We start from the raw sequence: 26,028 nt of genomic DNA, 5'->3' as shown, positions 1-26,028 counted from the left end.
ATGTTAGCTCTTTATTATCGTTGTTCATTATATTATTTATTTGTTTGCATATGGCTTGCTCAGTGATGTAAGAAGCACAGAAATAAAGGCAGCTCTCGCCCTATAGTTTGAAATCTAAGACCTATTTCTCCAAAGATTAAACGTGTGCATGAAATTATATACATGAATAGTCTTATTTAAATCTGTGGCATTGTTCTCATGCATAAATATTTGAATCTTCAAACAAATGGAGGCTAAAATTGTTACTTTCTCTGCTTCACCCCAATTTAAATAGGCAGTTTTGTGATTGGCTTCATGAAGGGTTTGTTTGAATGGCTCAAATGTGATTCCATAAAGGTACAGATATGGATTTTGTTAGTGTTAACGCTTGAAAGCCATTTTGTTGCAGTTTCTCATTATCATTTTCTTCTTCCCCCTATCAAACACCTGTATTTTTCCCTTCTCTACCTTCCAGATCCATATGCACCCATACATACAGGTGGAATTAGCAGATCATAGTAAACTGTTTGCGCACTGGTTGGAAAAGGGCATGAAGTAGCTAAAACTCAATCTGCTGTGTTGCTTTATCTCACACTGACGGAAAATTGAGAGCAGGTACACTTGTCACTGCTGTGGGCCAGGAGATGGGTAATAATTTGTAAACTTGGCTTGTGTATTTGAGCTCTTCACACGGTAACTTTTCCCTTATCCAGATGTCCTGTAAAATGTGATCATCAAGTAGCTTCAGTCATACAGCTCTGTGCAACATGTATGTACTTTAGTCACATTAATTCTTCAAAGATACCAGAATGTGTTAGGAAGGTAATTAAACACTTTGCTCACTCTCTGCTGTTTTGTAGGGAAAGCTACTTCTTTTTCCTAAGTGCTTTCTAAGTATCCTCTAATGGGTGATTCAAGACTGGAAAGACTTTCAAAACATTTCTTGGTCTTCAGCCAAGTCGTGACTATTATCCTGAAATACAATTCCTTACATAATCCATTTTTTATCTGATGGGAAGTTCTTGCTAGAACACTGTGTCTCCTATTAACTAGCTGATGTTATATTTCTCTGCCTTTGAAGCATGACTTGCCTTTCTATAGCAAACTCAGTCCAAGCCTTGTCCATTTGTTGTATTTCAGCTCATCGCTAGTGCAGCCAGAGTTCACTGCAGTAGCTTTGAAAGGCAGTAACTTTGAGGGGACTCTTTCTGGGCAGAACTTTTGGATGGCAAGGACGTTGTTCCTCAGTTATTGCTGCTCGATCTCTTTAAGCACCACCTTGTGGTTGAACTTATTTTAGGCATGTAAAGTTGTCATCAAAAATTGCGCTGTGCCATGTAGTGAGGCTAAAAAGTACTTCAGGAAAGCCTCTAGTTCATCCCTGAGCCACATGCCACATGCACAATTCACTGTAGCTGTGTCTCTCCTGACAGATACCTTAACCTATCTTCCCAAGCCTCTGGAGATGGAGGAACCACTCCTCTCTGGCAATCTGTGCCAGTATCCACTGTTCACACCATTAGAAAAGCTTCACCGATGCCTAAGCTGAATCTTTCTTACCCCCACTGAAACTATTTCCTGAAGTCTGCACTGGTGGACTAGGTCACTTCTTTCTTCTTTTCAAAGGCCTTTTAAATCTGAAGACTTTTTAATCACACTTCTACTAAGACTTGCCTTTTCCTTAGCTGAACAACTTTGATTATTTGTGTTGTGCTTTCCGACTATTCTTGTTGCTTTTCTGTTGGTTTAGATGCTCTGGAAGTGGGACACAGTGCTTTAGCTTAGGTCTCATCTAGGATGACTAACGCAGAGGTGCATTATATATCTAATCTCTTATTACATCCCAGTACAGTGTTTGTTGCTTTCACACAAGTGTGGCATTGCTTACTCAGTTCTGTTTAATATCTATTATGAACCTTCTTTTTCAGTGTAACTGCATAACAGCACTGTTTTTTCCAGACCAATGTCCGAACTGTATCAGATTTTAACCTCACTCTCCAGTGTATGTTCAGTCCCTTCCATCCTGAAATCTCCTTCAGAATCAGTGTACATCCTACTTCATCCCCTGTTAATATTTAATGTTATCCGATGGGATATATTCTTGAGAATGCTGCTAATGCTCTGGCATTAATGCCAGCTTGGCTTTGCTTCACTGATAATTGCTTTAAAAATGTACTTTTCCAACTGGCTTTGCACCTATTTTGTAAGAATTTAATCTTCCCTTTGCAGAAGAGAGCATTTTATGAGGCAGTCTTACTAAAGTAAAGGGTTTGCAAATCTACTTTTCCTTCCTTAATCTACCAGTGTTGCAACCTGGTCATGGGAAAAAAATTAAGTCAGTGTGGCATGATTTGTTCTTTGTTAATATACATCATGTGTGACTGATCCTCCTGTTCTTTTCCAGGCACTTACAAATGGGCTTTTTCTAGGAAGACAAGTTAAGCTAATATGTCTATATTTTTTCAGCTCCTTCTTTTCCCATATTTCTGGGTTTTGCTGCCTTCCTTAGTCCCAGTGAGTTGTCAGAGATGGCTGCTGATGGTTCCAAGATGGCTGCAGCCCTCTTTAAGTTCCTTCAAACTTTTCAAGTTCCTGCATGAAATTCTACAAGCCCAGCCAAACTGAAAATAGCAAATTTAACTCATAGCTAGTTTAATAATCATCCTTCTTTTTTCTCTTCATGCTTAGATTTTACTCCTGTCACTCCGTTACTTAGGATATTAGCTGTTTCTCTGCCACTAATCTTTCTAAGTCAATCCATGTATCACTAATGAACACTGGTACAAAAAATAAACCAATGGTTTCTGGCCTTCTTGAATTATCTGTCAATACATTTTCCTCTGTTGAACAGCAGATCAACACTTCTTGTTTTATTTGTATTACTACTCATGAACTTGTGGAATATCTTTTGTTCCTCTAGTATATATTGTATGTCTGGTTAGTATTGTTTCTTTAAGTAACTTACCAGCTTTCTTTAACTCCTTTTACCTTACATGTGCTCTCCCATGACCTGCTTCAGCAATTCAGCTATCAGTGTTCAGGCTTTAATGAAAGTTTTCTTCCTAGTCCATTGTTTCTACTTTGATGTTCTTACTTCCTCCTCTGAAGTTCTGACACTGGATCAATTCATGATCACCCTAACCCAAGTTACCTTTTGTCTTTGCAGCTGATCATTCTATATTGGTCAAGATCAAATGCAAGTGAACAAGCAGCTTTCCTGCTGCTTTCTGTGCATTCTTGTGCTGTGTTTTAGCTTTTACCTTGGGTTTTTTCTGTACTTCTGGGTTAAATCAGATTTCTTCTAAATGCTCTCTTTTATTCTGTTTTGATTAGGTTGGAGATTTATTGACAATTTTTCTCACCTATTAGTTTTATGCATTTTTGTTGGAGCTTAATGGAAACTCTAAAGACAAAAAATGTGCATTCATTTTCACTAGCCTATTGCTGTAAAAGTCTCATATTTTTTGTCTTACACATTTTATCTCTCCTTTGAAATATATTCCTAACTGGAGTTAAAATTTGGAAGATGGATTGAATATATTGAGCTTTATTGATCTAAAATATTATCTTTTAAGAATGCAGAATTTAAAAATAATTTTCATAATGACCTCTGTGCCAATTTAGCCAAGCATATAAGTGTATATTTACCTTCAGTCTCATTGAACTTGATGAAGACTTGAAATCCTTTTAAATGAAAATGGAAGAAAAATTAATATTCTGAGTGATATCACTGACTTCATTATTTATATACCTGCCTGAAACTGTTATTCGATGGTTTTGTTTCATTAGAGGCATCTTTCAAAAGATTCTTGCTATTCTTAGCATGCTTTAACTGCAAATGTAGACTGTCTAAAGCACGCTCCACACAGTTGCAGAAACTGAGAAATATCAAGGGATGTAACACTGCCCTTCTGGTGGGACAGAAAGGTTTATAACTTAAATGAGTCTTCAAAAAATTGTTGGCTTATTAATGAGAAAAATCAGGAATCACAATTTAATTGTATTGATTTGCCTTTTCAGAGACTTCTTATGAGGTATGAGTAAAAATGAAAACCCATTTGTGTTGTTTCTGATATACAGGCTTCTCTGTTAATATTATCTTATCTTTATTGATTTCCATCACGTGCTTCCCTCATTTTCCCCTTCCTGGCTGACCTATAGTCTCCTGGTACATTCATAGCTGCTAGCACTGTTTGATTACCACAAGGACTTTGTCACACCATTAAAAACCTGTGGGAGCTAATGAACAGATACCCAGCCTAAGAAAACTGATACCTGGTAATGCAACAGTAACATGGCATGTGTTTCACCATATTTCCAGCCTTGCTGTCCTGCTTTTACTGTACGGGTGTAAGGGAACCGTGGCTGCAATGGGCTGAAGTGCAAGGTCTTGCCCTTGTGGGACACCCGTGTGATTGGCATGATCTGTCCTGTCAGCAAGTCCAGAACACCAGCCAAATTCAGCCCTCATGTCATGTCTCCTGGCATTTCACACTAAAAGTAAATTTGGTCTATGCTGTTAAGTACCAGTCCCTACAAAGCAAAACAACTTCCAGTCTCTCTGAGGTGGCTGTTCAGTTTTGTTCTTCGCCTCCATTTCTACTGTCCTTTAAGCTTCTGCTTTCCTTTTTCCTCTGTGCTGTTCCAGGTGCTTCCTGTCTCCCCTCTCCTTTCACCTGCTCATTAGGTGCATGTTTTCCCATTTCTCTCATCCCATTCTCTGCTTCTCTCTTGTGGAGCCCTGGTAATATTCCCTTTCACTCTTCACTTTGCAGAACCAAGTCACCTGCTTTACTCTTTTATATTTTCTTCACCAGTCCCTTTGTGAAAGTCCTTGCCCAGGTCTCTGTGAGTGGCCTGCATGCTCTTGGGTTTCAGAGAGTGGCTACAAAGGGGTTGCCAGCTAGGCCAGATGATTGTTTAGAAAAGACAGCGGCAGCAGAGCTCTTCCTTCATTCGTGGTTCTTGTGCTATGCTGTAACGTAGAAGGGGGCTGAATAGAAAAAGGTGCTGAAGGAGGAAGGAGTTTCCATGGTAGGAGACTGAATGGCAGAGGCAGCCATGTGTGGTGGAATGTTCTTATGCCCACTGTGGGTTGAGAGCTAGCAATGCCTGTGTAGCCTTAGATCTGGTGTGATGTTTGGCCACTGCATACTTCATTAGTAATTTATAAAGTATAACATGTATTTGTTATTCATCTTCACATGTCATTGCCACTGTTTTAATTTGCTGAGCATTAAAAGCCAAGTTTCTCTTTAGAATGTCTTCAGAGAGCTTTTTCTACTCGCATTCCCTGGGCAGAGCTTGGACTTACATATTATTCTTTGTTTTTACAGCTTCTTTGTTCAGTTTTTTATTTTAGCCTTTATTTTATTTTACTGCTCAACCTTTAAAAATATATTTCGTTTCATTTTATTTTTCAGACACCTCTTATTGAACCTCACATCCCACATCGTTCTACTAAAACCATTACACAGGTAATAGGACATAGGTATGCTGTAGAGCCAGGCCGCTAGACAAATGGAAATAACTCCTATTTCCAACAGTGTGATGCATATCAGCTGAAGTGATGCTTTCTGTTAGATGTGATAAATCTGTGAGACTTAAAATCCTGAACATATGCTACATTGCTCTGCAAAAGTAAGCATCTGTGCAAGGGCTTTTAATTTAGGGAAAAGAGAACTTGTGTTTTGCTTTGCAGAAGACACTGTAGAGATTGCAGAATGTTTAAAATCTGTGTGTCTTGATCCCTTTTTTTTTCTCCATGGTCACCAAGGTTCCTTCAGAAAAGATCCTCAGAGCTGGAAAGGTTTTGCGGAATACAATTCTGTCCCGAGCCCCTCACATGATAAGGGATCGTAAATACCATCTGAAGACTTACAGGTGTGTGAGCTGATTGTACAGAGGTCTCTGAATTTTTATGCCTGCCATCCTCTGATTTGTGACTTATGCCTTACTGTACTTGCAGGTCTCAAAAGGTCTGAAATTATGCTGTGATTCTATTTCAGTCTGGATATTATGCAGTCTTTAATAGGCCTAGTAAATCTTTTCTGAAGTAATTTGAATGGAAATAGAGTCCATGATTGTGAACAGAGCATTCACATACATAAACTCTTCCCAAGTTAACAGCACAGTTAGCTGGAGTATTCCGTGCAATATCAAGTTAAAATGTAGATTCTGTTCTCTTCTTATATCAGTAAGAGATAACAGGAAAGTTCATTAATCTATTATGTTATTGTATGGATTGCTGCAGCGGTGTTGCTCAGTGTGGAGTTCTGAAAATTAACCTGGTGAGCGACATTCCTTGTGTAGATTTTCTGCTCTATTTAAAATGATTTTTTTCAGTGTATTGCCAGGCTTTCTTGTCTTCCTGCTGGTGGCAGCACTGTATTGCTGAAGTAGGATAACAATTGCTCTTGCAGAATAGGGATCTTCAAGGAATCAGGCTCTATCTACTGTTGACTTAAGAAACAATCAATTTGTTTTAGTGTCTAATATTTAAATCAATCTAAATAAAATTGCTTTAAAATCTCCAACTATGTCTTTTCCTAAAGAGTAAATCAGTATGTTGCTGATCCACTTTTGAGATAAGTGCATTGATTTTCCATATTTCAGCCCAAAATGTTTAATATGATGCAAGGTACTTGGATCTTGTGAATTGATTTGAGAATATATCACAATATGACATTGCTCAGTGTTCTAGAAAAACAAAAGAGCATGTATGACAAATGAAGACCAGTGCTGGTCCAGACAACTGCACCTGCAGTTTTTATCTTGTAGATAACTGGGAAAAACTCTTATTGTTCTATCCTTGAGGTTTTAAAATGTGGAATGCTAAAATGTCAGTAGCACCCAGGTGAGGGGAAGTTTTGTTACCAAAATGGGATTTCAATTGAAAGAGCATTATTCGAGATAATTTTCAGTAATTTCAGTATTGTGTATTTCCTTGGTCTCTGGAAGCGATGCACAAAGAGTGGAGCCACAAGAACTATAAGGACTAATCAGCTTCCCCTCTGTTCTGCATGTGATCAGTTATACATTTGTAAGTTTTTGATCACATTGCTTATTTGCTTCTGTTCTTCTGAGCTGGGGCATGTTATGATAAAGAATTTTATCTAGTGACCATGTGGCTTCTTGGTTTTTTCCTTCTCTTTGGGCATTCTCCAGAGCTTAAGGCCTGCTGTTGTCTGCCTCTGCGTCAGTTGAGCTGTGAGGTGACAATCACCTAATGGTGAGAAAGCCTCCGAAACACTGCAGACCTGCAAACCAGTGCTCCCAGATACAGTGTGGCTAGAGTTTGGTTACAAAGAGAGGAACACCCTCATAACCTCAGTCTGCCCCTGGAAGCTGTTCTCATTGGCTAAGCTTTTACAGGGTTAGATTATTGTTTTCATGCAGAACTCTGAAAAGCGTAAGGCTTTTGCTATCCCATGGTGTACAGAGGTTTTGCTTGAAATCTGGGTTGGAAGTTGGTTGCAGTGGTGCAACAGGTTTTGTGCCACGTGGCACAGGCTCACTGTGATTCTCTGAACTTTGCATTTCCTAAAACTCTTCTCATACTGAGATAGTTCTCTCAAGACTGTACACCTTCACTGGTATTTCAAGCATGTATGCATAGATGGTGGCATTGTGTTTTCTGTAGGGAGATTTGACTAAGGTTATATGAAGTTTAAGGTATTGCTGTTCTTGGCAGACACTGTGTGTGATCTCTTTTGGCTAGTTCTCTTCATTTCTATTTGTCCTTCAGGCAATGCTGTGTGGGGACAGAACTAGTTGACTGGATGATGCAGCAAAGTCCTTGTGTCCATTTACGAACCCAGGCTGTTGGCATGTGGCAAGTATTGCTGGAAGAAGGTGTTTTGAACCATGGTAAGAAAATCAGCATCTTCACTAAAACATGGGCAATGTGTGATATCAGTGCCTCTGTAGATCTCTTTTATGAAAAAGAAAGGAATCATGACCCCAAAAGAAATGATGTAGAGCAGCCTTTTCATTTATAAGTGCAAGTGCAGAGACAGTATTACATGAGTCTTGCTACCAATACACCTTTTTAGCTTATGAGAATAATGAAATGTAAATGAACAGTTTATAATGATAATTCTAATTATACTCTAATTATATTGGCTTGTGCTTATATAGCAAGAGCTTGATATCACTCAGGCCAAACCCAACAGATGTATTACCACACACAAAACTGATCTTCATTGAAGATTTGCAACATTTGGAAGTGAATGTGAGCATTTGTACTTGCTCAGATCCATGATTTTGAAATGGTTTTCAGTGGTTTTAGAATGGTTCCCAATTTCAACACTTCAAATGCACTCCCAGTGCAGAGACCTGGGATTTCTAGTTTTCTAACTGTATTTTACATTGACTTTCAGTTTCCATTTGGCAGGATTTATTTGGTAACAGGATATTGTAGCCCTCAAAAGGACAGCTTTCTGAAGTAATATTCATACTTGGAGCTTTGTATGTGCAGTTTTATTAAATTCAGAAGAGCAGCTCTGTTACAGTACACTTTGATTTATCCTCTGTTGTGCTTCCCATATCCCAGGGAGAAGTTTCCACACTGAGAAGACAGACTGTTTCCCCACTTTCCTTACTGTAAGGGCTGTAGCTTTAATTCCTGCCAAATACTCCCTTGAGCACCCAGGGGCAAGCTGCTGCAAGCTGCATCACAGTATCCAACACATCACTCTGATGTGCTTGGAAGACCAAGGGTTTGTCCATCACTATAACATAGCCTTTCTTTAGAATTCTTCTCTTGGTAGTCTTCTCAGCAAGTTCTTCCACCAAAACAGAGGTCAGTGAACTTGCCCCTAGGATGATATCTTGATGATGTATATTTCTGGTACGTCAGGAGTTTAGATGCTTTTGTTACCTTTTAACCCTGTCTGAAACATGCGGGGGGAGGTCTTCATGCTATAGAACACCTCTTAGAAGTTCATGATGTAACTGTCCCCCAGTATAAATTGTTTGCTTAGATGAAATGGTTTGAAACAATAAGCACAAAACCATATCGGATAAGGAAACCCCCCCCCACATGCACACACGGAGTTATGTATCCACACCCTTGATATATAGCAACCTTTTGGAGAGTATTTGTGGTACACAATTTAAAAGTGTACCCTTCAAGCTACATAGTTTGGACGTATGTGAGAAGTGAAGGTGTTTCATGCTCTTGCAGTTTCTCTGTAGTTTTCTTTCCCTTCTTAACTCAAAGATCTGTGACATATACGATGCTACATAGATTTCTACAAAGTTACTTTTCATGAGGAGAGCTTAGTGTTTGATATATTATGTTGTTTCAGTGGATCAGGAGCACCACTTCCAGGACAAATATTTATTTTACCGATTTTTGGATGATGAGCATGAAGATGCGGCTTTGCCAACTGAGGAAGAGAAAAAGGAGTGTGATGAGGAGCTACAGGACACTATGCTGCTTCTGTCTCAGATTGGGCCAGATGCTCATATGAGGATGATTCTCAGAAAACCGTAAGGAGATTGAAGAATTAATATTATACATGGGCTTTCCTTGTGAAACAAGAGAAATCTACATTTATTAACAGGCATCCTTTGGCCAGTTATTTCACTTCAGTGGCAGTTTGTTCACCTCTGAAGTTTTTAAGTCCATATTAAGTAATTTCCAGTCCTTATTAATGCTTATAAGTTGAACTCTATATTGAGAATAATCATGAAAAGCCATCAATACCATTATACTCACCTTGAAGAAAATGCTGCACTATGAGCTTTTATGTTATTTCTGAGTCTCCCTAGAAGTAAGTTGCAGGTAATAGAAGAGTCCTGCTCTATTAGCGCTGCCTGTGTAGACATGGCATACAATTAACTATGCTCCTTTCAGTTACTGTGAGTGGTAGGATGGCAGCATAGTAGGTACCTTTCAATTACAGTTGTCAGTGGCAGCCATTAATTAGATTCATCCTTGGTAGAACTTTATTGAATTAAGATAGGCTGGACTTGGCCTGATGTAGTTTGCTGGCAAGGTGTGCAGTGTGGCTTTGTGGGTTTATTTATTCATTCTTACTGCTATAAAATAAATACATTAAAAGAAAAAAACATGCTTTCTGCACCTAGGCCACATAGGATGCCAGCCTAACCTTTTCGTAGGTATCAGATCATGTCCTCTCATAGGCTGGCTAACCATTCTTTCTGCAGTACATTCTGATCATACTGAAAACTGTGCTAAAGGCCTTTTTTCCAGGGAACTTTATAGTGACTTCAAAGCAATCGGTATAAACTCTGTTTGTCTCTTTGCTTTGGTTGTTGAAGGCAACATCTTCATTATGCAGGTAGCATTTAGAGGTCACTGAAGGCATACTTTACTGCTGATTAAGCACACTAAGAATGATTAATTACTTAAACTCATCTTCACCAAAGACTTACTTTTAAGGGTCAGTTCAAGAAAGATAAGCTCAAAAAGCTGGATCCTGCTTCTTTGAGGCCGGTGGTAATGTTTGTCTTTGTCATGGGGTAGGATTGAGCCCTGCCTAAAGTGTGAGAACATTTTTTATACTAAAAATATTTTGAAACCACTTAACACAATTTCTTGCTCTTTTCTGTTTCCACTTTTATCCTTTCTGTGTTCTATTCTTGTTCCTGTGTTGTCTGTTTAGATCAGAAGCTCATTTAGATGGCACTTTTCCAAAAACTCACTATACAGTGACAATGCTAAAAGCTTTGAATGTCAAAAATTGCCATCAGATACTTGTGCTTATAAAAATAAGTTACACTGCTATGCAACAATAGTTTTAAAAGTGTAAATCCTGTTTCCTCTGTTTATTAGAGGTCTAGTCAAATACAACCAAAGGAGCACTCCCTCTGTGTCACACAAAATACATAGACAAACCAGACTGGGAGCATGGTGCTTCCATAAACACTTATGGTGTCAGGGAACTGTGGTGTTTTCTCTTCATAGACATGTCTTGTGCATTCTCCACTGAGGAGTGAAAGAGGGCACTTGGACCCTAATGACCGGTGCCTGCCTGAGTAGGCAGACACCGGTCATTAGGAAACTGTGAGCAGTGCTATGTATGCTGTGACCCATTACCTCTGCACTACCTCCTTTGTTTCAGGCTGACTGAGCAGGTTGCTTCTTGGAGAATTGCCTCCTTAGGTTATCATGGGTTTTGGCTGCCTGCTACACTTGCTTTCCCTCATGGCTTTCAGAGCAGCTTGTGTTAAGTTTGCCCTGGCAGGATCAGTGTTGATTATCAGCCACACTGCTTGCAGAGAGCTGAAAGGCTAGAATGGTGCTGTGGAAAGTACTGCTCTCCCCTCTTGTCGTCACTTGCACAGCATCATCTGAAAGAATATTCATAGGAGATTTTTCATGCAATATAGCGAGGGGAAGGAGGTTTTCTCAAGACTGACAGCCATCTGACATCTTTCCCTATCCCTGTCCCTGAAAGTGCTTATTTTTGCTGCCCTTTGCTCATGGAAGCAAGCTTGTACTGCCAGGCACTATATTAACTACTGTTCTAGTATTCAATTTATATGTGTTATAGAATCATAGAATCATAGAATAGTTAGGGTTGGAAAGAACCTTAAGATCATCTAGTTCCAACCCCCCTGCCATGGGCAGGGACACCTCACACTAAACCATGTCACCCAAGGCTCTGTCCAAACCGGCCTTGAACACCACCAGGGATGGAGCATTGACAGCTTCCCTGGGCAGCCTATTCCAGTGCCTCAACACCCTTACAGTAAAGAATTTCTTCCTTATATCCAATCTAAACTTCCCCTGTTTAAGTTTTAACCCGATACCCCTTGTCCTGTCACTACAGTCCCTAATGAAGAGTCCCTCCCCAGCATCCCTGTAGGCCCCCTTCAGATACTGGAAGGCTGCTATGAGGTCTCCACGCAGCCTTCTCTTCTCCAGGCTGAACAGCCCCAACTTTCTCAGCCTGTCTTCATACAGGAGGTGCTCCAGTCCCCTGATCATCCTCGTGGCCCTTCTCTGGACTTGTTCCAACAGTTCCATGTCCTTTTTATGTTGAGGACACCAGAACTGCACACAATACTCCAGGTGAGGTCTCACAAGAGCAGAGCAGAGGGGCAGGATCACCTCCTTCGACCTGCTGGTCACATTCCTTTTGATGCAGCCCATGATACGGTTGGCTTTCTGGGCTGCGAGCACACACTGAAGCCGGCTCCTGTTCATTTTCTCATCGACCAGCACCCCCAAGCCCTTCTCCACAGGGCTCCTCTGAATCTCTTCTCTGCCAACCTGTAGCTGTGCCTGGGATTGCTCCGACCCAGGTGTAGGATCTTGCACTTGGCATGGTTAAACTTCATGAGGTTGGCATCAGCCCACCTCACAAGCGTGTCAAGGTCCCTCTGGATGGCATTCCTTCCCTCCAGCGTATCAACTGAACCACACAGCTTGGTGTCACTGGCAAACTTGCTGAGGGCGCACTCAATCCCACTGTCCAAAGTTACGTATTTTGTCATGAATTTTGTTAGTTGAAAATCCACCCTGGGCTAAGCTGTATCAAAACTGTCAAAATCTCCATGAATACTCAGAGTCCTGCTAGTTTTGACTCGACACTGTTAAAGCTGCCAAAAGTTCATGGAATTGTCAGGGCTTTACCTGACCTGAGCAGGACCCCCAATTTTCAAACCAACACAGCTGCATTTTATAATAGTCGCCATTTCCAGAGAGGTTGCAGAACTCAGATAATTACCCTGAAAGAAATAAGACAATATTCTTTGATGAGAAGATTACTTTGTGAATTTGATTGTATAATGAAGCTGTTGCTTTGAAAGGTACTTTCTATTGTTCAAAATCTGAAAATCTCTAGCAAAAAGTGTCACTTGTTTTGACAGCTGACTTAAAAAATTCTCTGTTTATTACATTAACTGCAGCATTTTAACTGTCAAACTGTGAAAGAATGTTCTATAGTTTAAAAAACAGAATAGAGCTCAGGGAAATTTTTGGCAGGCTCTTGTTGCTATTGGGTGTCTTTTTTTTTTCTTTGGAAACACATACACTGAATGTGAAAATAGCTTTTTATGAAGCAGCAAACACAGCCCTCTGCTCCTTATAATGGCTGGAGCACAGGTGCAGACCTTGAGCAAGTCCCTGGAAAAAATGTTGTAGAACTAACAAAGCTCTTCCATACAAGTTTTGCAGTCTTTCAGTATGAAAATTCATCCTGAAGACATTTTTTCTAGTTATTTTTATTTTATTTTAATGGTGTTCAGATACAGCTAACTTGATGGTAAATCCTAATTAAAAAGGATGCTATAATACAAAGCTAAACACAATAATAACAGGAGTGATTAAAGGGAGAATGATATTCCACAGACAACAGTATGTAACTCAGATGATGTTATGGATTATATTCTTTTTCTGTAGTCTAGGTTACAGTAAGTTAGCAGTATGACTGAAATAATAAATCTGTGTTATATATTCTTGGTGACTTCACTCAGCAGATATTTTTTCTCAGTAGAAAGTGTGATTCGACATGTGATCAGTAATCAGATTTTAGTGTCACTTGCAGAAGTAAGCTTGACAGGATGCTAGGGAGAGGAAGTGAAAACAAATCTAAACATGGTAAACAGCTCAAAATATGTATGTAATAAAATAGCAATTTAATTATTGCGAACAATCTATCACTTCTTGAAGGTCTCCTAAAAATTAAGCAAGATATATTTATTCTCTCATTTTTAAAATTTTTTATTTAGATGTTCCATGCAGCTGTAAGTAGTAAGAAGCACATTGGATTTATTCATAATGACTGTTCTAAGTTCCATAGTTCTTGGTGGAGTTTCGTACCAATGGAATTTAATAAACCAAGTGTTACTCGTAGGACAGGAAACATAGATTGTCTTTCCATATATGAGTTCACTAACATTTATGGGTACTATATGTGGTAAATGGTATTTCTGGAGTTAATCAAGGAGCACTGATGCAAGTACAAAGCACGTAACTAGCTTCCATGCTAGGGTAAGTGTACATTCACACTCAGACACAGGTAGTGGGTAAAACTTTTTATGTCAATTATATATTCTTTATGGTGTTTGAAAACAAAATTTGCACTCTGGAAATGCATGCTTATTTGATGCATAATCACGGTGTTATGAGGTCTCTGATCTTTTCCCTTGTTCTTACTATCTGGAATTTTCTGGTTAGCTGCATAATAAAATTAATGATATTGCTTCTACATACATGGCTTATCGATGGCAAAGTACTATGTTATTGTCAACATCCTAGTCACAGAGAAGTTCAGTGTCTCTGACCTTGATAAATTCTCCAAACACTGAACAGTTTTTATTGATCACTTAATATCACCTGAGTTCTCCTGTCTATTAATGTGTAGCCTTGTTCTCTACCTATTCCATTTATTATCCTGTCTGTAACCGGCTATTGCTATTAGAGTGTGTCCCCTGCAGAAACTAGGTCTTTACACAGCAGGATCCTACAAATCAACATCAGTGGGGCACCACACACATTTTACAGAAGCAGTGATGCCTAATATCTCTCCATGTGACATCTGCAGGAGCAAAAGTAAAGACTGGGTACATCCACTATAGATTGTCAGTTCTCCCAATGTGCTAACACAGGAGGCAAATGGACATATTGAAAGAAGAGTGTACCCTTTTGTCATGATAGAGATCTGATGTAGTAAGACATCACCCTTTTATGTTTTAATATAGAAATTTGTTAATTTGTTGCACTATGTTTTACATTTCTAAGACATGCTGGTTTTGCAAGCATGTAACAAAATTAAAGTTGTTATTTCCTATGGGGAGTATTTTTTTAAATCCTTGCCTTGTATTTCTTTAATCTTCAGTGAAAGGTAGCTAGTACTGTCTTAGCTTTTTTTCTGTATGTAATTAAGCTGCTACTGCCCCGCATAAATCACCAGGAGTGGCAGCCTTACCATTTCAAGCCAGATTTAGAAATAGTAAAGAGTATTTTGAGTCACTAGAGGGCATAGCAGTACCAAACCAGTTTCTGTTTCTCCTTTAGCAGTTTATTTCATTCTGTATGAGAAAAGAATAATCCAATGCCTAAATTGGTCTTTAAACTGGGTAATAACAACTGCACGTGATTGGTAAGTGACGAACAGATGGAGAACATAGCTTGCTTAGCAAAGAAAATGTCAGTTGTCCTTAATGTTTTCTATGACTTCTTCAGTACTTTTTCATCCAAAAGAAGTCTCCAACAAACTTCTTTTGTAAAAAGGTTCAGTATAACTCTGGAGTCAGATGATTCCTGGGCACTCTTTCTACCTCACACATGATTTAGGCAGACTCTTGAATCAAGACGTGATTAGGCAGAAAGCCTGTAGAGCACTATATTTCTTTATATTACTTTCCTGATCCTACAATATTGACATTTTAGGAGGAAAACTTCTGTCAGAAAGGTTCATTGTGATGTTTCTTTTAGGGCTGTCCAAAGACTCAGCTCTTGACTGTACACATTGGAAATAGTGGGGTTTGGAACTGCACACTATCCTGTTCTTAATGTGAGCATGTAAACTTTCTCCTTTGAAACTCCTGCCCCTGGACTGACTTCCTTTATGCCGTTTCCTCACGTCTTAAATTTAACCTCTCTCCCTTCTTGTGACTAGTTTGCTCTTCTGTTCTTGGACATGAATTACTTACTTACATTCTGCTTTTCACAAACCTAAAATCCCACTGGCTGGTAAAAGGGAAACATAACCCTCATTTTTAAAAAGGGAAAAAAGGAAAACCCAGGAAACTGCAGGCCAGTCAGTCTTACCTCTGTGCCTGGCAGTATCATGGGGAAGATCATTCTGGAAACTGTGCTAAGGCACATGGAAAATAATGGGTGACAGCATGGCTTCACTAAGGGCAAATCATGCCTCACTAATATGGGGGCCTTCTGTGACAGGGCCACTGCCTTGGTGGATAAGGGAAGAGCAATTCATGTTATCTAGCTGGACTTGTGCAAAACTGGAAGAAGGTAGATTTAGAATAGATCTAAGGAAGAAATTCTACCCTGTGAGGGTGGTGAGGAGCTGGCACAGGTTTCCCAGAAAAGCTGTAGCTGGCCCATCGCTGGCAGCGTTCAAGGCCAGGTTGGATGGGGCTTTAAGTAACCTGGCATAATAGAAGTTGTCCCTTCCCATGGCAGGGGAGTTGGAACCAGATGATCTTTGAGGTCCTTTCCAACCCAAACCGTTCTGTGACTTTATGGAAACATTGTTTGTAAGGATTTAGCCCCATAAAAGTGACATGAGATAGTTCTTTAAAGTATTATTTTTTTTCTGTGTGTGTATGCAACTGCAGTGCAATGTCTGAAATTATATCATAGGAGAATTCATCCTTTTAGAAAATAAAATTGTACTGAAGTGAATCTTGTGCATGGGAAAAAGATTAGGAGTTACAAGTTCCTACAATTCCTTCTCATGGGTACTGTTTATTAGATCCTAAAAGCATCTCTGATACACTGGAGTCCTCAGAGTACTTGTGTCCATTTTTAGCAATCAGAAAATTTTCCAGTGTGTAGAATACAGAAATGCAGTTATTTCAGTCATGGTGGAGGCCTCTTTCCCTGTGGTGCTACAGGACGATTATCCTTCATCAATGAATGCTTTTTATTAATGGCAGTTTCTTGTATATTTCAGTGAGAGATTGAGTGGTTCTCACTTGCCTTTGTGGCTAAACAACACCACTCAGCATTAACTCTATAGCAGTCGTTTACTGTCCTCCAAGATGCACTGCTGCCATTTCCAATTTGTTCAGCAAACATTCACATACTCCCTTACAAACCACTACTACTGACTGACTGTTACAACTCATTAGTGCCGTATGTGACAAACAGTGCAGGTGCCACACTTGGGAGCCCTATTGAAAGCAACAGAGTTTTATGTACCGTTTCTGATTTATCTGACCATTTAACGTATAGAACACTTGCTTTCATCAGGAAAGCTGCCTAATCAGGATCTCTCTAAGATGGTTGCCATGGCCGCTGCTCAGTGTCATTCAGGTGGTTTCATAGCACTTCCATCCTTTGTGTGTTTCAGTCCTCCAGCCAGGACCATCCTTCAGTCCCTGTTTAGTAAGGAGGTACCCTTCAATAGACAGTTCGACAGCATTTTGTGTTGTTTGTAACACTCTCAAGCATTTATTTTAGGAATTTATTGCATTTTGCTGTTCTTTTTGTCTTCTCTCTATAGGCCTGGCCAGAGAACTGTAGATGACTTAGAATTTATATATGAAGAACTTCTTCACATTAAGGCCTTATCTCATCTTTCTACCACAGTAAGCATTTTGAAAAATGTACCTTCTCACCAACAGGAAGATTGAATTTTGATTTCTGGTGCTTTATTAAAATTGTTGTACCTATAACCCTTTCAGTTTATACTTTCATGCAAAGTAGTTATTCCCACCTGTGGGGACTATCCAAGTGCTATGCAGATATAGGTTGTCCTTTGGATATCAGATGTAATTCTCTTCATGTGTTTATACTCAGCCAGCACCCCACTCACTTGGCACAGGTGCCTCCATCTGCATCCATATATGAGTTTAAATTGAGATTCATTTAAGCTGACCCGACACCTGGAATTGTAGCACTACTGAATTTTGCAGAAAGATGCCTAATTTCTGAACTGTAAGAACAACTTAGATGGGAGGAATTATAGCATACAGAAAGGTGCACTGTGCAGTGCTGGCTGGTTGGAGTTTGGTCATTGAGTGAAAGAAGCCTCACCAGACACCTTCTCTCTGAATGGGCAAGAACAGTGCAGAGAACCAAGAATAAAAGAAATAGAAAAAATACATGGAGGAGAGAACGCAACTGTTCATAAAGTCTCAGCATCATTGACAGGCTGTGCAGGCAACAGAAACAAGCTAAATAGCACTTTACTTGGTAGCAGCAATGTATGGATGCTTTCAGGAGGAAGCCAGTCAGAGTAAATTTCTGTTTGACAACAGCTTCTTTGAAAGCTGTTGATATTTTCAATAATTCTCAGCTAACTTGGACAGATGCAGCTAATTATGAAGCTGCATTTCAGAAAGATAGCACCCCATGCAAACATGTAACACCTGAGCAAACCTTTACAACAAGAATATTCATCCAGAATTGGTACCTGAACTAAGAGGGAGCATCCAGCCAAACTCCTTAAGCACCTCTGGAATGTGGAAAAAAAAGTGTTTAAAGAAAGACTTCTGTAAGATCCAGAAATTACCCTTTTCAAAGCAAACAAAAGAAACTACCCGAGTTAGACAGATAGCAGGAAGGAGCGGAGAACATTCTTGACACTACAAACAGAACCCAAACCACAAAATACTTCCAGCTCAGAACAAATTCAGATTGAAGATCAGAATCCACAGCAAGTAGCATACAGAACAAGTATGGTAAATGATACAAACTGCGGAATACACTTGGCATTTTGAAGAAGTGCGGTTGATTCCATGTGTTTAGTAAGAGTTCAGAAATGCCAGCCTATTACAGTGCAGCATGAACTAAAGCAGAGGATGGAAACCATGACTAGTTTAGAGGAAAACTTCAGAGGAGCAACAGGAAGCATTGCTCCTATGAACCAGTATATTAATGGTCAATCGACTTGAAAGCAAATGAAATGTTCATCAATTTTAAGCAAGGAATAATTCCTAACGTAATAAGTTTTTCAGGTACACCATGAGCAGGAAGCAAAATGGTTAAAACTCAAGGCTCGTGGCGATGAACTAATCCCTGCTGAGAAGCCTGTAAAGTTAATGTATGAATGCAAAATGGTTACATAGTGCAGTGTTAAAAACAGATCAAATTCTTTGCTTCTTCAAGAGGATTCATTCACTGCAGAGGCAAATGACTGAAACAAGCGAGAAGATAATTTGAGGACGTACATGGATAGGAACACTTTATAATACACAGAACAGTGCTGATGAGGTTCTATTTCCTGTCCTTATCAAAGCATCATTCCCTTCAGGCAGAGGTTATAAATGAGTTAGGTGAGCTAATTATTATAGAAATCACAGGCTTGTGGGTGTGTTCACTGGTGAGCATACTACAAACACCTCTACTTACCCCTCTTCTTTGGACTGCAGACAGGGAATGCTTTGCCCTGTCTGTCAGGAAAGAGTTCTGGGAGAGGTGGCTGGTGTGCTATGTATATAGTTGGTGCCTGTGCAAAGGTTTGGTGGGTGCCTTCAGGACATCACAGGCTAAACTTGTCCACCTAAGGAAATGCAGCCACCAGACTCTCATCTGGATTGTGTTTAGGGTTTGAGAGTTCCTCCCCAAGTTTTTCTGTATATCCTAAAAATTTATCCAATTTAAACAGTTGGGGAAATGGCATGAAAATAGTACTACTAAATATATGCTGGAGCCAGCTTTCGACCTGTATTTGGGACAGCTAAGTTATATGGTACTACTTCGGAAACATGGATTGTCACCAGCTGACATTTTCTGAAAACAAGAATCCCACTGCTTGGACATTGGCCTTCAAGTCCGTGGAGATTTGTGGCTGGACGAAGGGAGACATACAGCACACAGGAAAACTCAGGATAATATGAGGTTCCCAGCGCAGCTGCTATTTTGTGAAAGTAACACTAATAGCATTTACAGTGAGAAAAATTGGTGGTAAACAGTGTCTCACTAGAGGTAAGTAAGACTAAGAGCTAATCACAGCAGAGCAATACAAACACAGTGAGGAGCAGACGACACCAGGGGTGTTGTCACATTCTCCAGTTTTGGAAGATGTAATGAGGTGAACTTTTTGCCTGGGAAGCTGTTATGTGGAGCGGGGCCTTAGCAGGTCCAGATGGCAGTGCCTCACAGCTCAACACAGTGGAAGTGGCCCAACTTAGCTTATTAAGGGAAAGGGGGCTGATTTCCCAGGGAAGAACAGGAGTAGAACAGGAAGAAGTTTCTTCCTGAAAGAAGTTCTTTCAGGAAGCCCCATCTTCTGTAATAGATTAGCTATTAGCATTTGAAATGTTCCATCATGTTAATGTTAGTTGTTAATGATGGTTTCACATGTGTGCGTGTAAAGAAAGATGTGGAGACATGTATCTTGAAGCCCTTGTCTGAGCCATGAGCCAGGAAATGTAGATGCTCATGGTCTGTGAAGTAAATCAGTAGGAAATAGAACATCAAGTGAAGCAGACCACTCTGGCTGTGTGAACCTGAGTGAGTGCTGAACGATGCAGAGGGAAGGAAAATAGCAACTGGGGTATATGATGTGACTTTCTCTCACCAGGAGGAATAAGATACATATAAAACCTTTTTTTTTTTTTTCTCTCCTTTTAAGGTAAAGCGAGAATTAGCAGGCGTCCTCATTTTTGAGTCACATCCCAAAGCAGGAACAGTCTGTAAGTACATGTAGTCCTGTCAGATCTTCTTTCTTATCTGCGGCATGAACATTTAAATTCTTAACGTTTAAATCATGAGCAAAACTTGGATGCTCTCTTCAAACCTGACTGGCACTCTGTTTAACACCTGGGGTAATAGGTGTTGGTTTAGTCCTACCAGTTGCAGGGACAGTACCAAAATTAGTTCTATATCCTTGGTTGGATGTATGCGTCACCCACAATTTGGGTGTGTTCTTATCTAGAATTTTGGGTTGTACCAATCTCTACTGAAAATGTAATTTAATATTATCTTTTTATTAAAGAAAAGACTTGCTGCATAAAATAAATGATTTAAAATGTTAGATCACTCAGCCCTGTTTATACTGAGAAGTTTTAGCAAGTGAATGCCAAATTCACAGCCACTAGAGAATCGGGTTAGAATTTTGTGCTACTGGTGGGATCCAAATCTGGTTAGTAATTGATGACCTGGCATGTATTGATAAAGCAGACGTTGCAATTGTCTTGTAAATGCAACTTTCACATCAATGTAATAAAATAACTACTATATGAGTGTGGGGTTTTTTTTTCTAAAATCAGAAGGCAATTTCTTTAAGAATCGTAGTATGTCCTTTGTCACAGTAGACATTAATATGACTTCAGTAGAGTTACCTTGAATTTTATTGAGTACAGAATCTGATCCATTTATATTTTAAGTAAGTATATTCTCACCATGAAATCTTTTCTCTCTCTTGTAGTATTTAATCAGGGAGAAGAAGGTACTTCTTGGTACATTATCCTAAAGGGATCAGTAAACGTAGTCATTTATGGCAAGGTATTTTTTTCAGAAGCCTTTTTATATGGTTCTTATTATTAAAATTGTAAGAGTAAACTTTGAAGGAGCACAGTTTAATTTAGAGCAAAATTGCTTTGTCTGAGGAAACAAATTGAATGTAATTTTATTAAGAAATGATCCAGTGGTTTCACTGATTAAGCTTCCAGTTGATTGCTGTATAATTTCAGGATATATTACACACTTTCTGAATATAGTTCTGGAGAGCTACGTTAATATCTTTAGGACAAAGTAATTGGCTGGAATTTGGTGAATTGATAGACTTCCTTCTCGTGGGGGTTTTTGCCCTGTCCCTATATACTTGCACGTGTATGACTAACTTCTCTCACACATCAGGGGTGTCTGACAAAAGTACTGCTTTGTGACTAGTGGTTCTCAGGTTAGATGAATCCCTCCCAAATTTATGCCAGCTCTTCATTTTAATCAAGTTGTAGACTGAAAAGCATCTCTGTTATATTTCCCATTTATGAGAGATTTTCCAAGGTAAAAAAATAGGAATTTGGTGCAGAGGAATCCCTCATGTCTTTAAAAATCCCTACTTCTCTATTGATATTTCATTCAGTAACTGGGAATCCTCCATTCTGAATACCAAGCATTTCACCAAAATTTAGCATAGAGGCCCTGGTGCTAAGTCTATTCCTAAGTAACCCATATTTAGATAGTGTTTTTACATCACTGGGTGAGCCAGATCTTCTGTTACTATAAACTGTAGTAAATGGAGCATTGCTGATTTACACCAGCCGAGGGTGAGTTGTTATATGTTATTTCTGCAAACTTGATCTTATTTTTTAGGGCCTCTGTAAATAAAAACCAAACAACTCAACAACTTTCTGTCTTCAGCAGGGCTGGAAGAGTCCTTCAAGCTGAATGTAATTTCAGAGAACAAGCCAATTCTTTTCTATTCTTGCATTTCTTTAGTAATAGTAATAACCAGCTATCAAGTATTGTTTCCTAGTCATTATTTTGGCTGTTGATTTCCTGCCAAATAGATTTGTTTTGGTATTTGATTGTGAAGTCCAGTGTTTGTACAAGGACTTTCAATAGAATCCAGAGTAATGATGGGTTTCTGCATATAAATGTTTTGCTCTGTGCAGGGTGTGGTATGTACTCTACACGAAGGAGATGATTTTGGCAAGTTAGCACTTGTGAATGATGCTCCCAGAGCAGCATCCATTGTTCTGCGTGAAGACAACTGCCACTTCTTGAGAGTAGACAAGGAGGACTTCAACCGGATCCTTAGGGTAAGAGTGGGAAGGGCCACTCCAACAGTGTGGTATCAGAAATCGCAGTTTTTTCTAGAGTTTGTCATATTTCTATGGATCTATTGATACTGATAACCATGTTTCAACTGTCCCTAATTACAGACCAGAGATGCAACAGTTTAGAAGATCAAGTAAAGAATATATAAATCATCTTTCCTTTTTCTGTTCCTAGCTCAGCTGTGAAAATGGGACAAAATAGTCTGTTTTGTCTCTCACATTTCTGTGGTCTAGAATTTGCCAAGTGCTCAGTTTTTTCTTATTCCATCCAGATACTGGGTTAAACAGGATCACCTGTTCTCCCAGATAGATCAGTGTCTGGTACCTTAATAGGTTCAAAGCAGAATCAAGTGGCAAATTAAATAAGCTACAGGTAAATACACAGCTGTCTTTATCAGAGAGTTCTAATTTACAGTTATCCATGTTAGGGCAAATGTGTTCCAAAGTCCGTAAATACAAGCTGGTTTGTGATTGATTATTCATGGTATAGGAAGTCAAGAACAGTATCATCCTGTATTTAAATGTATACATGCCCAGTATTGCAGCCGTAGACCCAGTACAGACAGAGTATTGTGCTAGATGACATAAGATTGTATTTATTGTACAAAAGAGAACAAGTATCCCACTGGCAGTAAGGTTGGGTTGGCCATGGAGACTCCTGATTTAGCTGATTTAGCTTTGGTTGATAATTGAAAGAAGATCGAAGTCCAAGGTCTTACTTATTTTCACGTGTGTTATTTGAATGGACATTATGTTTAATTCCTTTTTTTTTTTAATTCTGTGATCTGGTAGTAGAAAATGAAGTTCACTGACAATTTAAACTGAGCTAAGACCATTTTTAAGTGACATTTTCTTTTTTAAAAAAGAAAAGTCAGGTTACGGATCACAGTGTTTACATATAAGTAGGACCAGAGATTACATTACATATGGAAACTTTGGGGTGGGCACTCTGTTTTTCGGGAAACATTTTTTTTTCCTTTGCCATAGCCAGAGATTTTTCACGTGCTTCTTGCTCCCACAATTCTCTGTCTCTTCCCACAGTGCCAGTGCTTCCCTGTTGATTCTGCCTGTGAGAAATCAGAAGAGATAAACACAGGGGAAAAGAACCAACCCCAGAGCCTTTGTATTTGAAAGACATTCACTTTTTCAGAGTAACTAATCAGCCAAATTGGATGTAATTACTTTATTAAAAGTAACTTGTATTGCAGGATGTGGAAGCAAATACAGTAAGACTCAAAGAACACGACCAAGATGTCTTGGTGTTGGAGAAGATCCCAGCAGGAAACAGAGTTTCTAATCAAGGAAATTCACAGCCTCAGCACAAGTATGTTTTCATTCAATAGTGCGAATGTCAGACAATGATTAACCTTTTCATATGGTATTATTATCCAAACAATAGCGTATTCCCCCTTTCTATGGAAGAATGCAGTGCATGTGAATTTTAGTTCTTTCTAATCATCAGCTGATCACATGCCCCATACTAGATAATATATCCATTTCCAGCAGCACACCAGTTCTATGTCTTTACACAATAATTCCCTAAAGATCTCACTGTAAATACTTATCTCATGTAATAGCTTCTAAATAGACTGCACATGGAGAATGCTGAAACCCTATTAAGCTGAGCTACTGTGTAAAGTGCACAAGGAAAATACATTGTTTTATTGTTAAGAACAGAGATTTTCATTTTGGATTTTGACTCTGGATTCCAGTAAGAGTTTGCTAGGTACAATTTATACACAAAAAAGATCTCATACCATCAAAGTCACACAGCTTGTCTTACAGAATAGGTTTGAACTGTAATAACAATATTCATTATATTTTCTTTACTTTCTTACTGAAAGGGAAAAAGTACAATTCTGTTTGGATACTACTGTGATAAGAGTGAGGCTGTTATCATTCCAAATGTTGGTAAAACCCTTAAAGGTTTGTAAATGTCTTATTTGCAAACGGATGAATAATTTTCTTCTAAAAAGCTAAAACGACTCCAACAAAATAAGCACCAAGAAGTTTTGAATTCTTTACCTTGGACCTTACTTTTTCTCAAGAAAAGAGCTAATTTACTGTGAGATATTTTGGGTACAGTTTTTGTCTGATCTGGGATTTTGTATGCCTATTTTATCTGCATGAGTAAAAAGATTTGTGAAGATTTGTGAAGGGTTGAATAAACCATTCCTTGTATTTTATATACACATTTCATGTATTTCAGAAAACACCATTTCATCTTCCATTTGATCTATTAGAAAAACAAACTGTCCTACCAGTAAAACAAGTACTTTTACAACACATTTTTCTTTGTCTACTTCAGTCTAAATGGACTGCAGCCAACGGATTTGCACTAGCAGCTGGAATGTATAGCAACGTGGTTGTAGATTTAAATCCGTTTTCTTGGGTCTGATATATTTTTCATGCTTTCAAAAATGAAAGTTGCATTTAACATATTTCAAACGCTACCTTCCTTACAACTCTTTACACCAGCATTGTCTGCGTTATTTAACATTTTCTTGTTCAGAATTCTATAGAAGTAGCTAGAGACATTTATGGTCCCTGGTTAAATTGTATTTTAGACCTTACATTCCAGGAATATTTTCAGGTAAAGCTCAGTATTTCATTTCTGTAAATATTTTATGCATTTGGTCAGCAAGAGAGCTTTTGAAAGAAGATCAAATGTGCCATCAGGGGAGCTTTTGCTGATAACAACAACAAATGGACATAAGCCACACAAAAGAGGAAGCTACCTTGAAAGTTCACGCTCTGCTTTTCAGCAGATTACTTTGTTAATAGTGTGTTGGAAGTGTCTTTTGGTTTAAAAACTTTGGAAGTGAGTTCACTGGTTTTGAAGATAATGTTTCTTTTGTTTCTTTTGTTAGTAAATAGAGTAAGTGGCTACATTTCTGCTTGAGAGTTCAAATCAAAGTTACTGATGTGGTCTGATTTCCAGAATGTATTACTGGAATGTGTTAGTTGGCTGTTCAGTACTTTTGAAGATGTACCCAAAAAGAAAGCTTTAAAGGGACCTCTTCTTAAAGGCTTGCTGCTTTGCCCTTAGTTGGGTAGCTTACGTCACTGATACCTCTTCAGCTGAGCTGCCCTTTGGGCTCTGCTTCCTAAGCAGGTACACAGAATTTTGCACTAGAGAAATATTCTGCATCCCAAAGTTGATCCCTAAGATATCCAGTCAACCAAGAAACTAATCTTCTTCATCTGTCTTGGGGAAAGCTTCACTTTGGGAGCAGATCCTCTCAGTTGCAGTTTGGGTTCTACTACCTGCTCTACTGAGGAAGCATAGCTCTTACATAGCTCCCTGAGCCACACTTTCAAACAGTGACAGTTTTGCCTCGAAGGACTGGCTCTGAAGTTCTCACTCCCAAGATCTAACTCTTTATGGGTGATCACACTCATGCAGGATGAATTCCGCGCCCCTGCAAGTCACTTCACTGTTCATTTTCACTTTCATATTCAGAGTACAGCAACCTGTGATTTCTCTGCTTCACACACTTAGATACATGGTTGGTATCTCTGCGAGAATGTGCACTGGCTTAACAAGTGTTTGTGTTCTTGGGACATCAATACGGTTCTTCCAAAGGGGTTGGCAGGTAAAAGAACTGTGGCGGTCAGCACTCAAAGTGAGGAGGAGCTCCCAGGAGCTCAGCT

The 26,028-nt window shown here is 39.1% G+C and overlaps 1 protein-coding gene across 8 annotated transcripts in view; it reads left to right on the top strand.

The window, feature by feature from the left end:
• Positions 1 to 26,028, top strand: part of RAPGEF4 (Rap guanine nucleotide exchange factor 4) — a 152,538-nt gene that overhangs the window by 89,472 nt on the left and 37,038 nt on the right. For 7 of the 8 annotated variants that reach the window (XM_062604810.1, XM_062604808.1, XM_062604807.1 and 4 more), the window contains 9 exons: positions 5,403 to 5,456; positions 5,756 to 5,862; positions 7,727 to 7,848; positions 9,291 to 9,474; positions 17,151 to 17,235; positions 20,226 to 20,286; positions 21,021 to 21,097; positions 22,210 to 22,356; positions 23,583 to 23,698. In XM_062604810.1, coding sequence (XP_062460794.1) covers positions 5,403 to 5,456; positions 5,756 to 5,862; positions 7,727 to 7,848; positions 9,291 to 9,474; positions 17,151 to 17,235; positions 20,226 to 20,286; positions 21,021 to 21,097; positions 22,210 to 22,356; positions 23,583 to 23,698 — 953 coding nt within the window. The remainder of the gene's footprint in view (positions 1 to 5,402; positions 5,457 to 5,755; positions 5,863 to 7,726; positions 7,849 to 9,290; positions 9,475 to 17,150; positions 17,236 to 20,225; positions 20,287 to 21,020; positions 21,098 to 22,209; positions 22,357 to 23,582; positions 23,699 to 26,028) is intronic. The other variant, XM_062604809.1, reaches the window with a different exon arrangement.

This window comes from Pezoporus occidentalis, unplaced genomic scaffold (assembly GCF_034315485.1).
Source record: "Pezoporus occidentalis ecotype Australia unplaced genomic scaffold, CSIRO_AGI_Poc_V1 ctg88, whole genome shotgun sequence".
Classification (NCBI taxonomy): Eukaryota; Metazoa; Chordata; class Aves; order Psittaciformes; family Psittacidae; genus Pezoporus; species Pezoporus occidentalis.
This window is presented reverse-complemented; position numbering and strand designations above follow the sequence as displayed.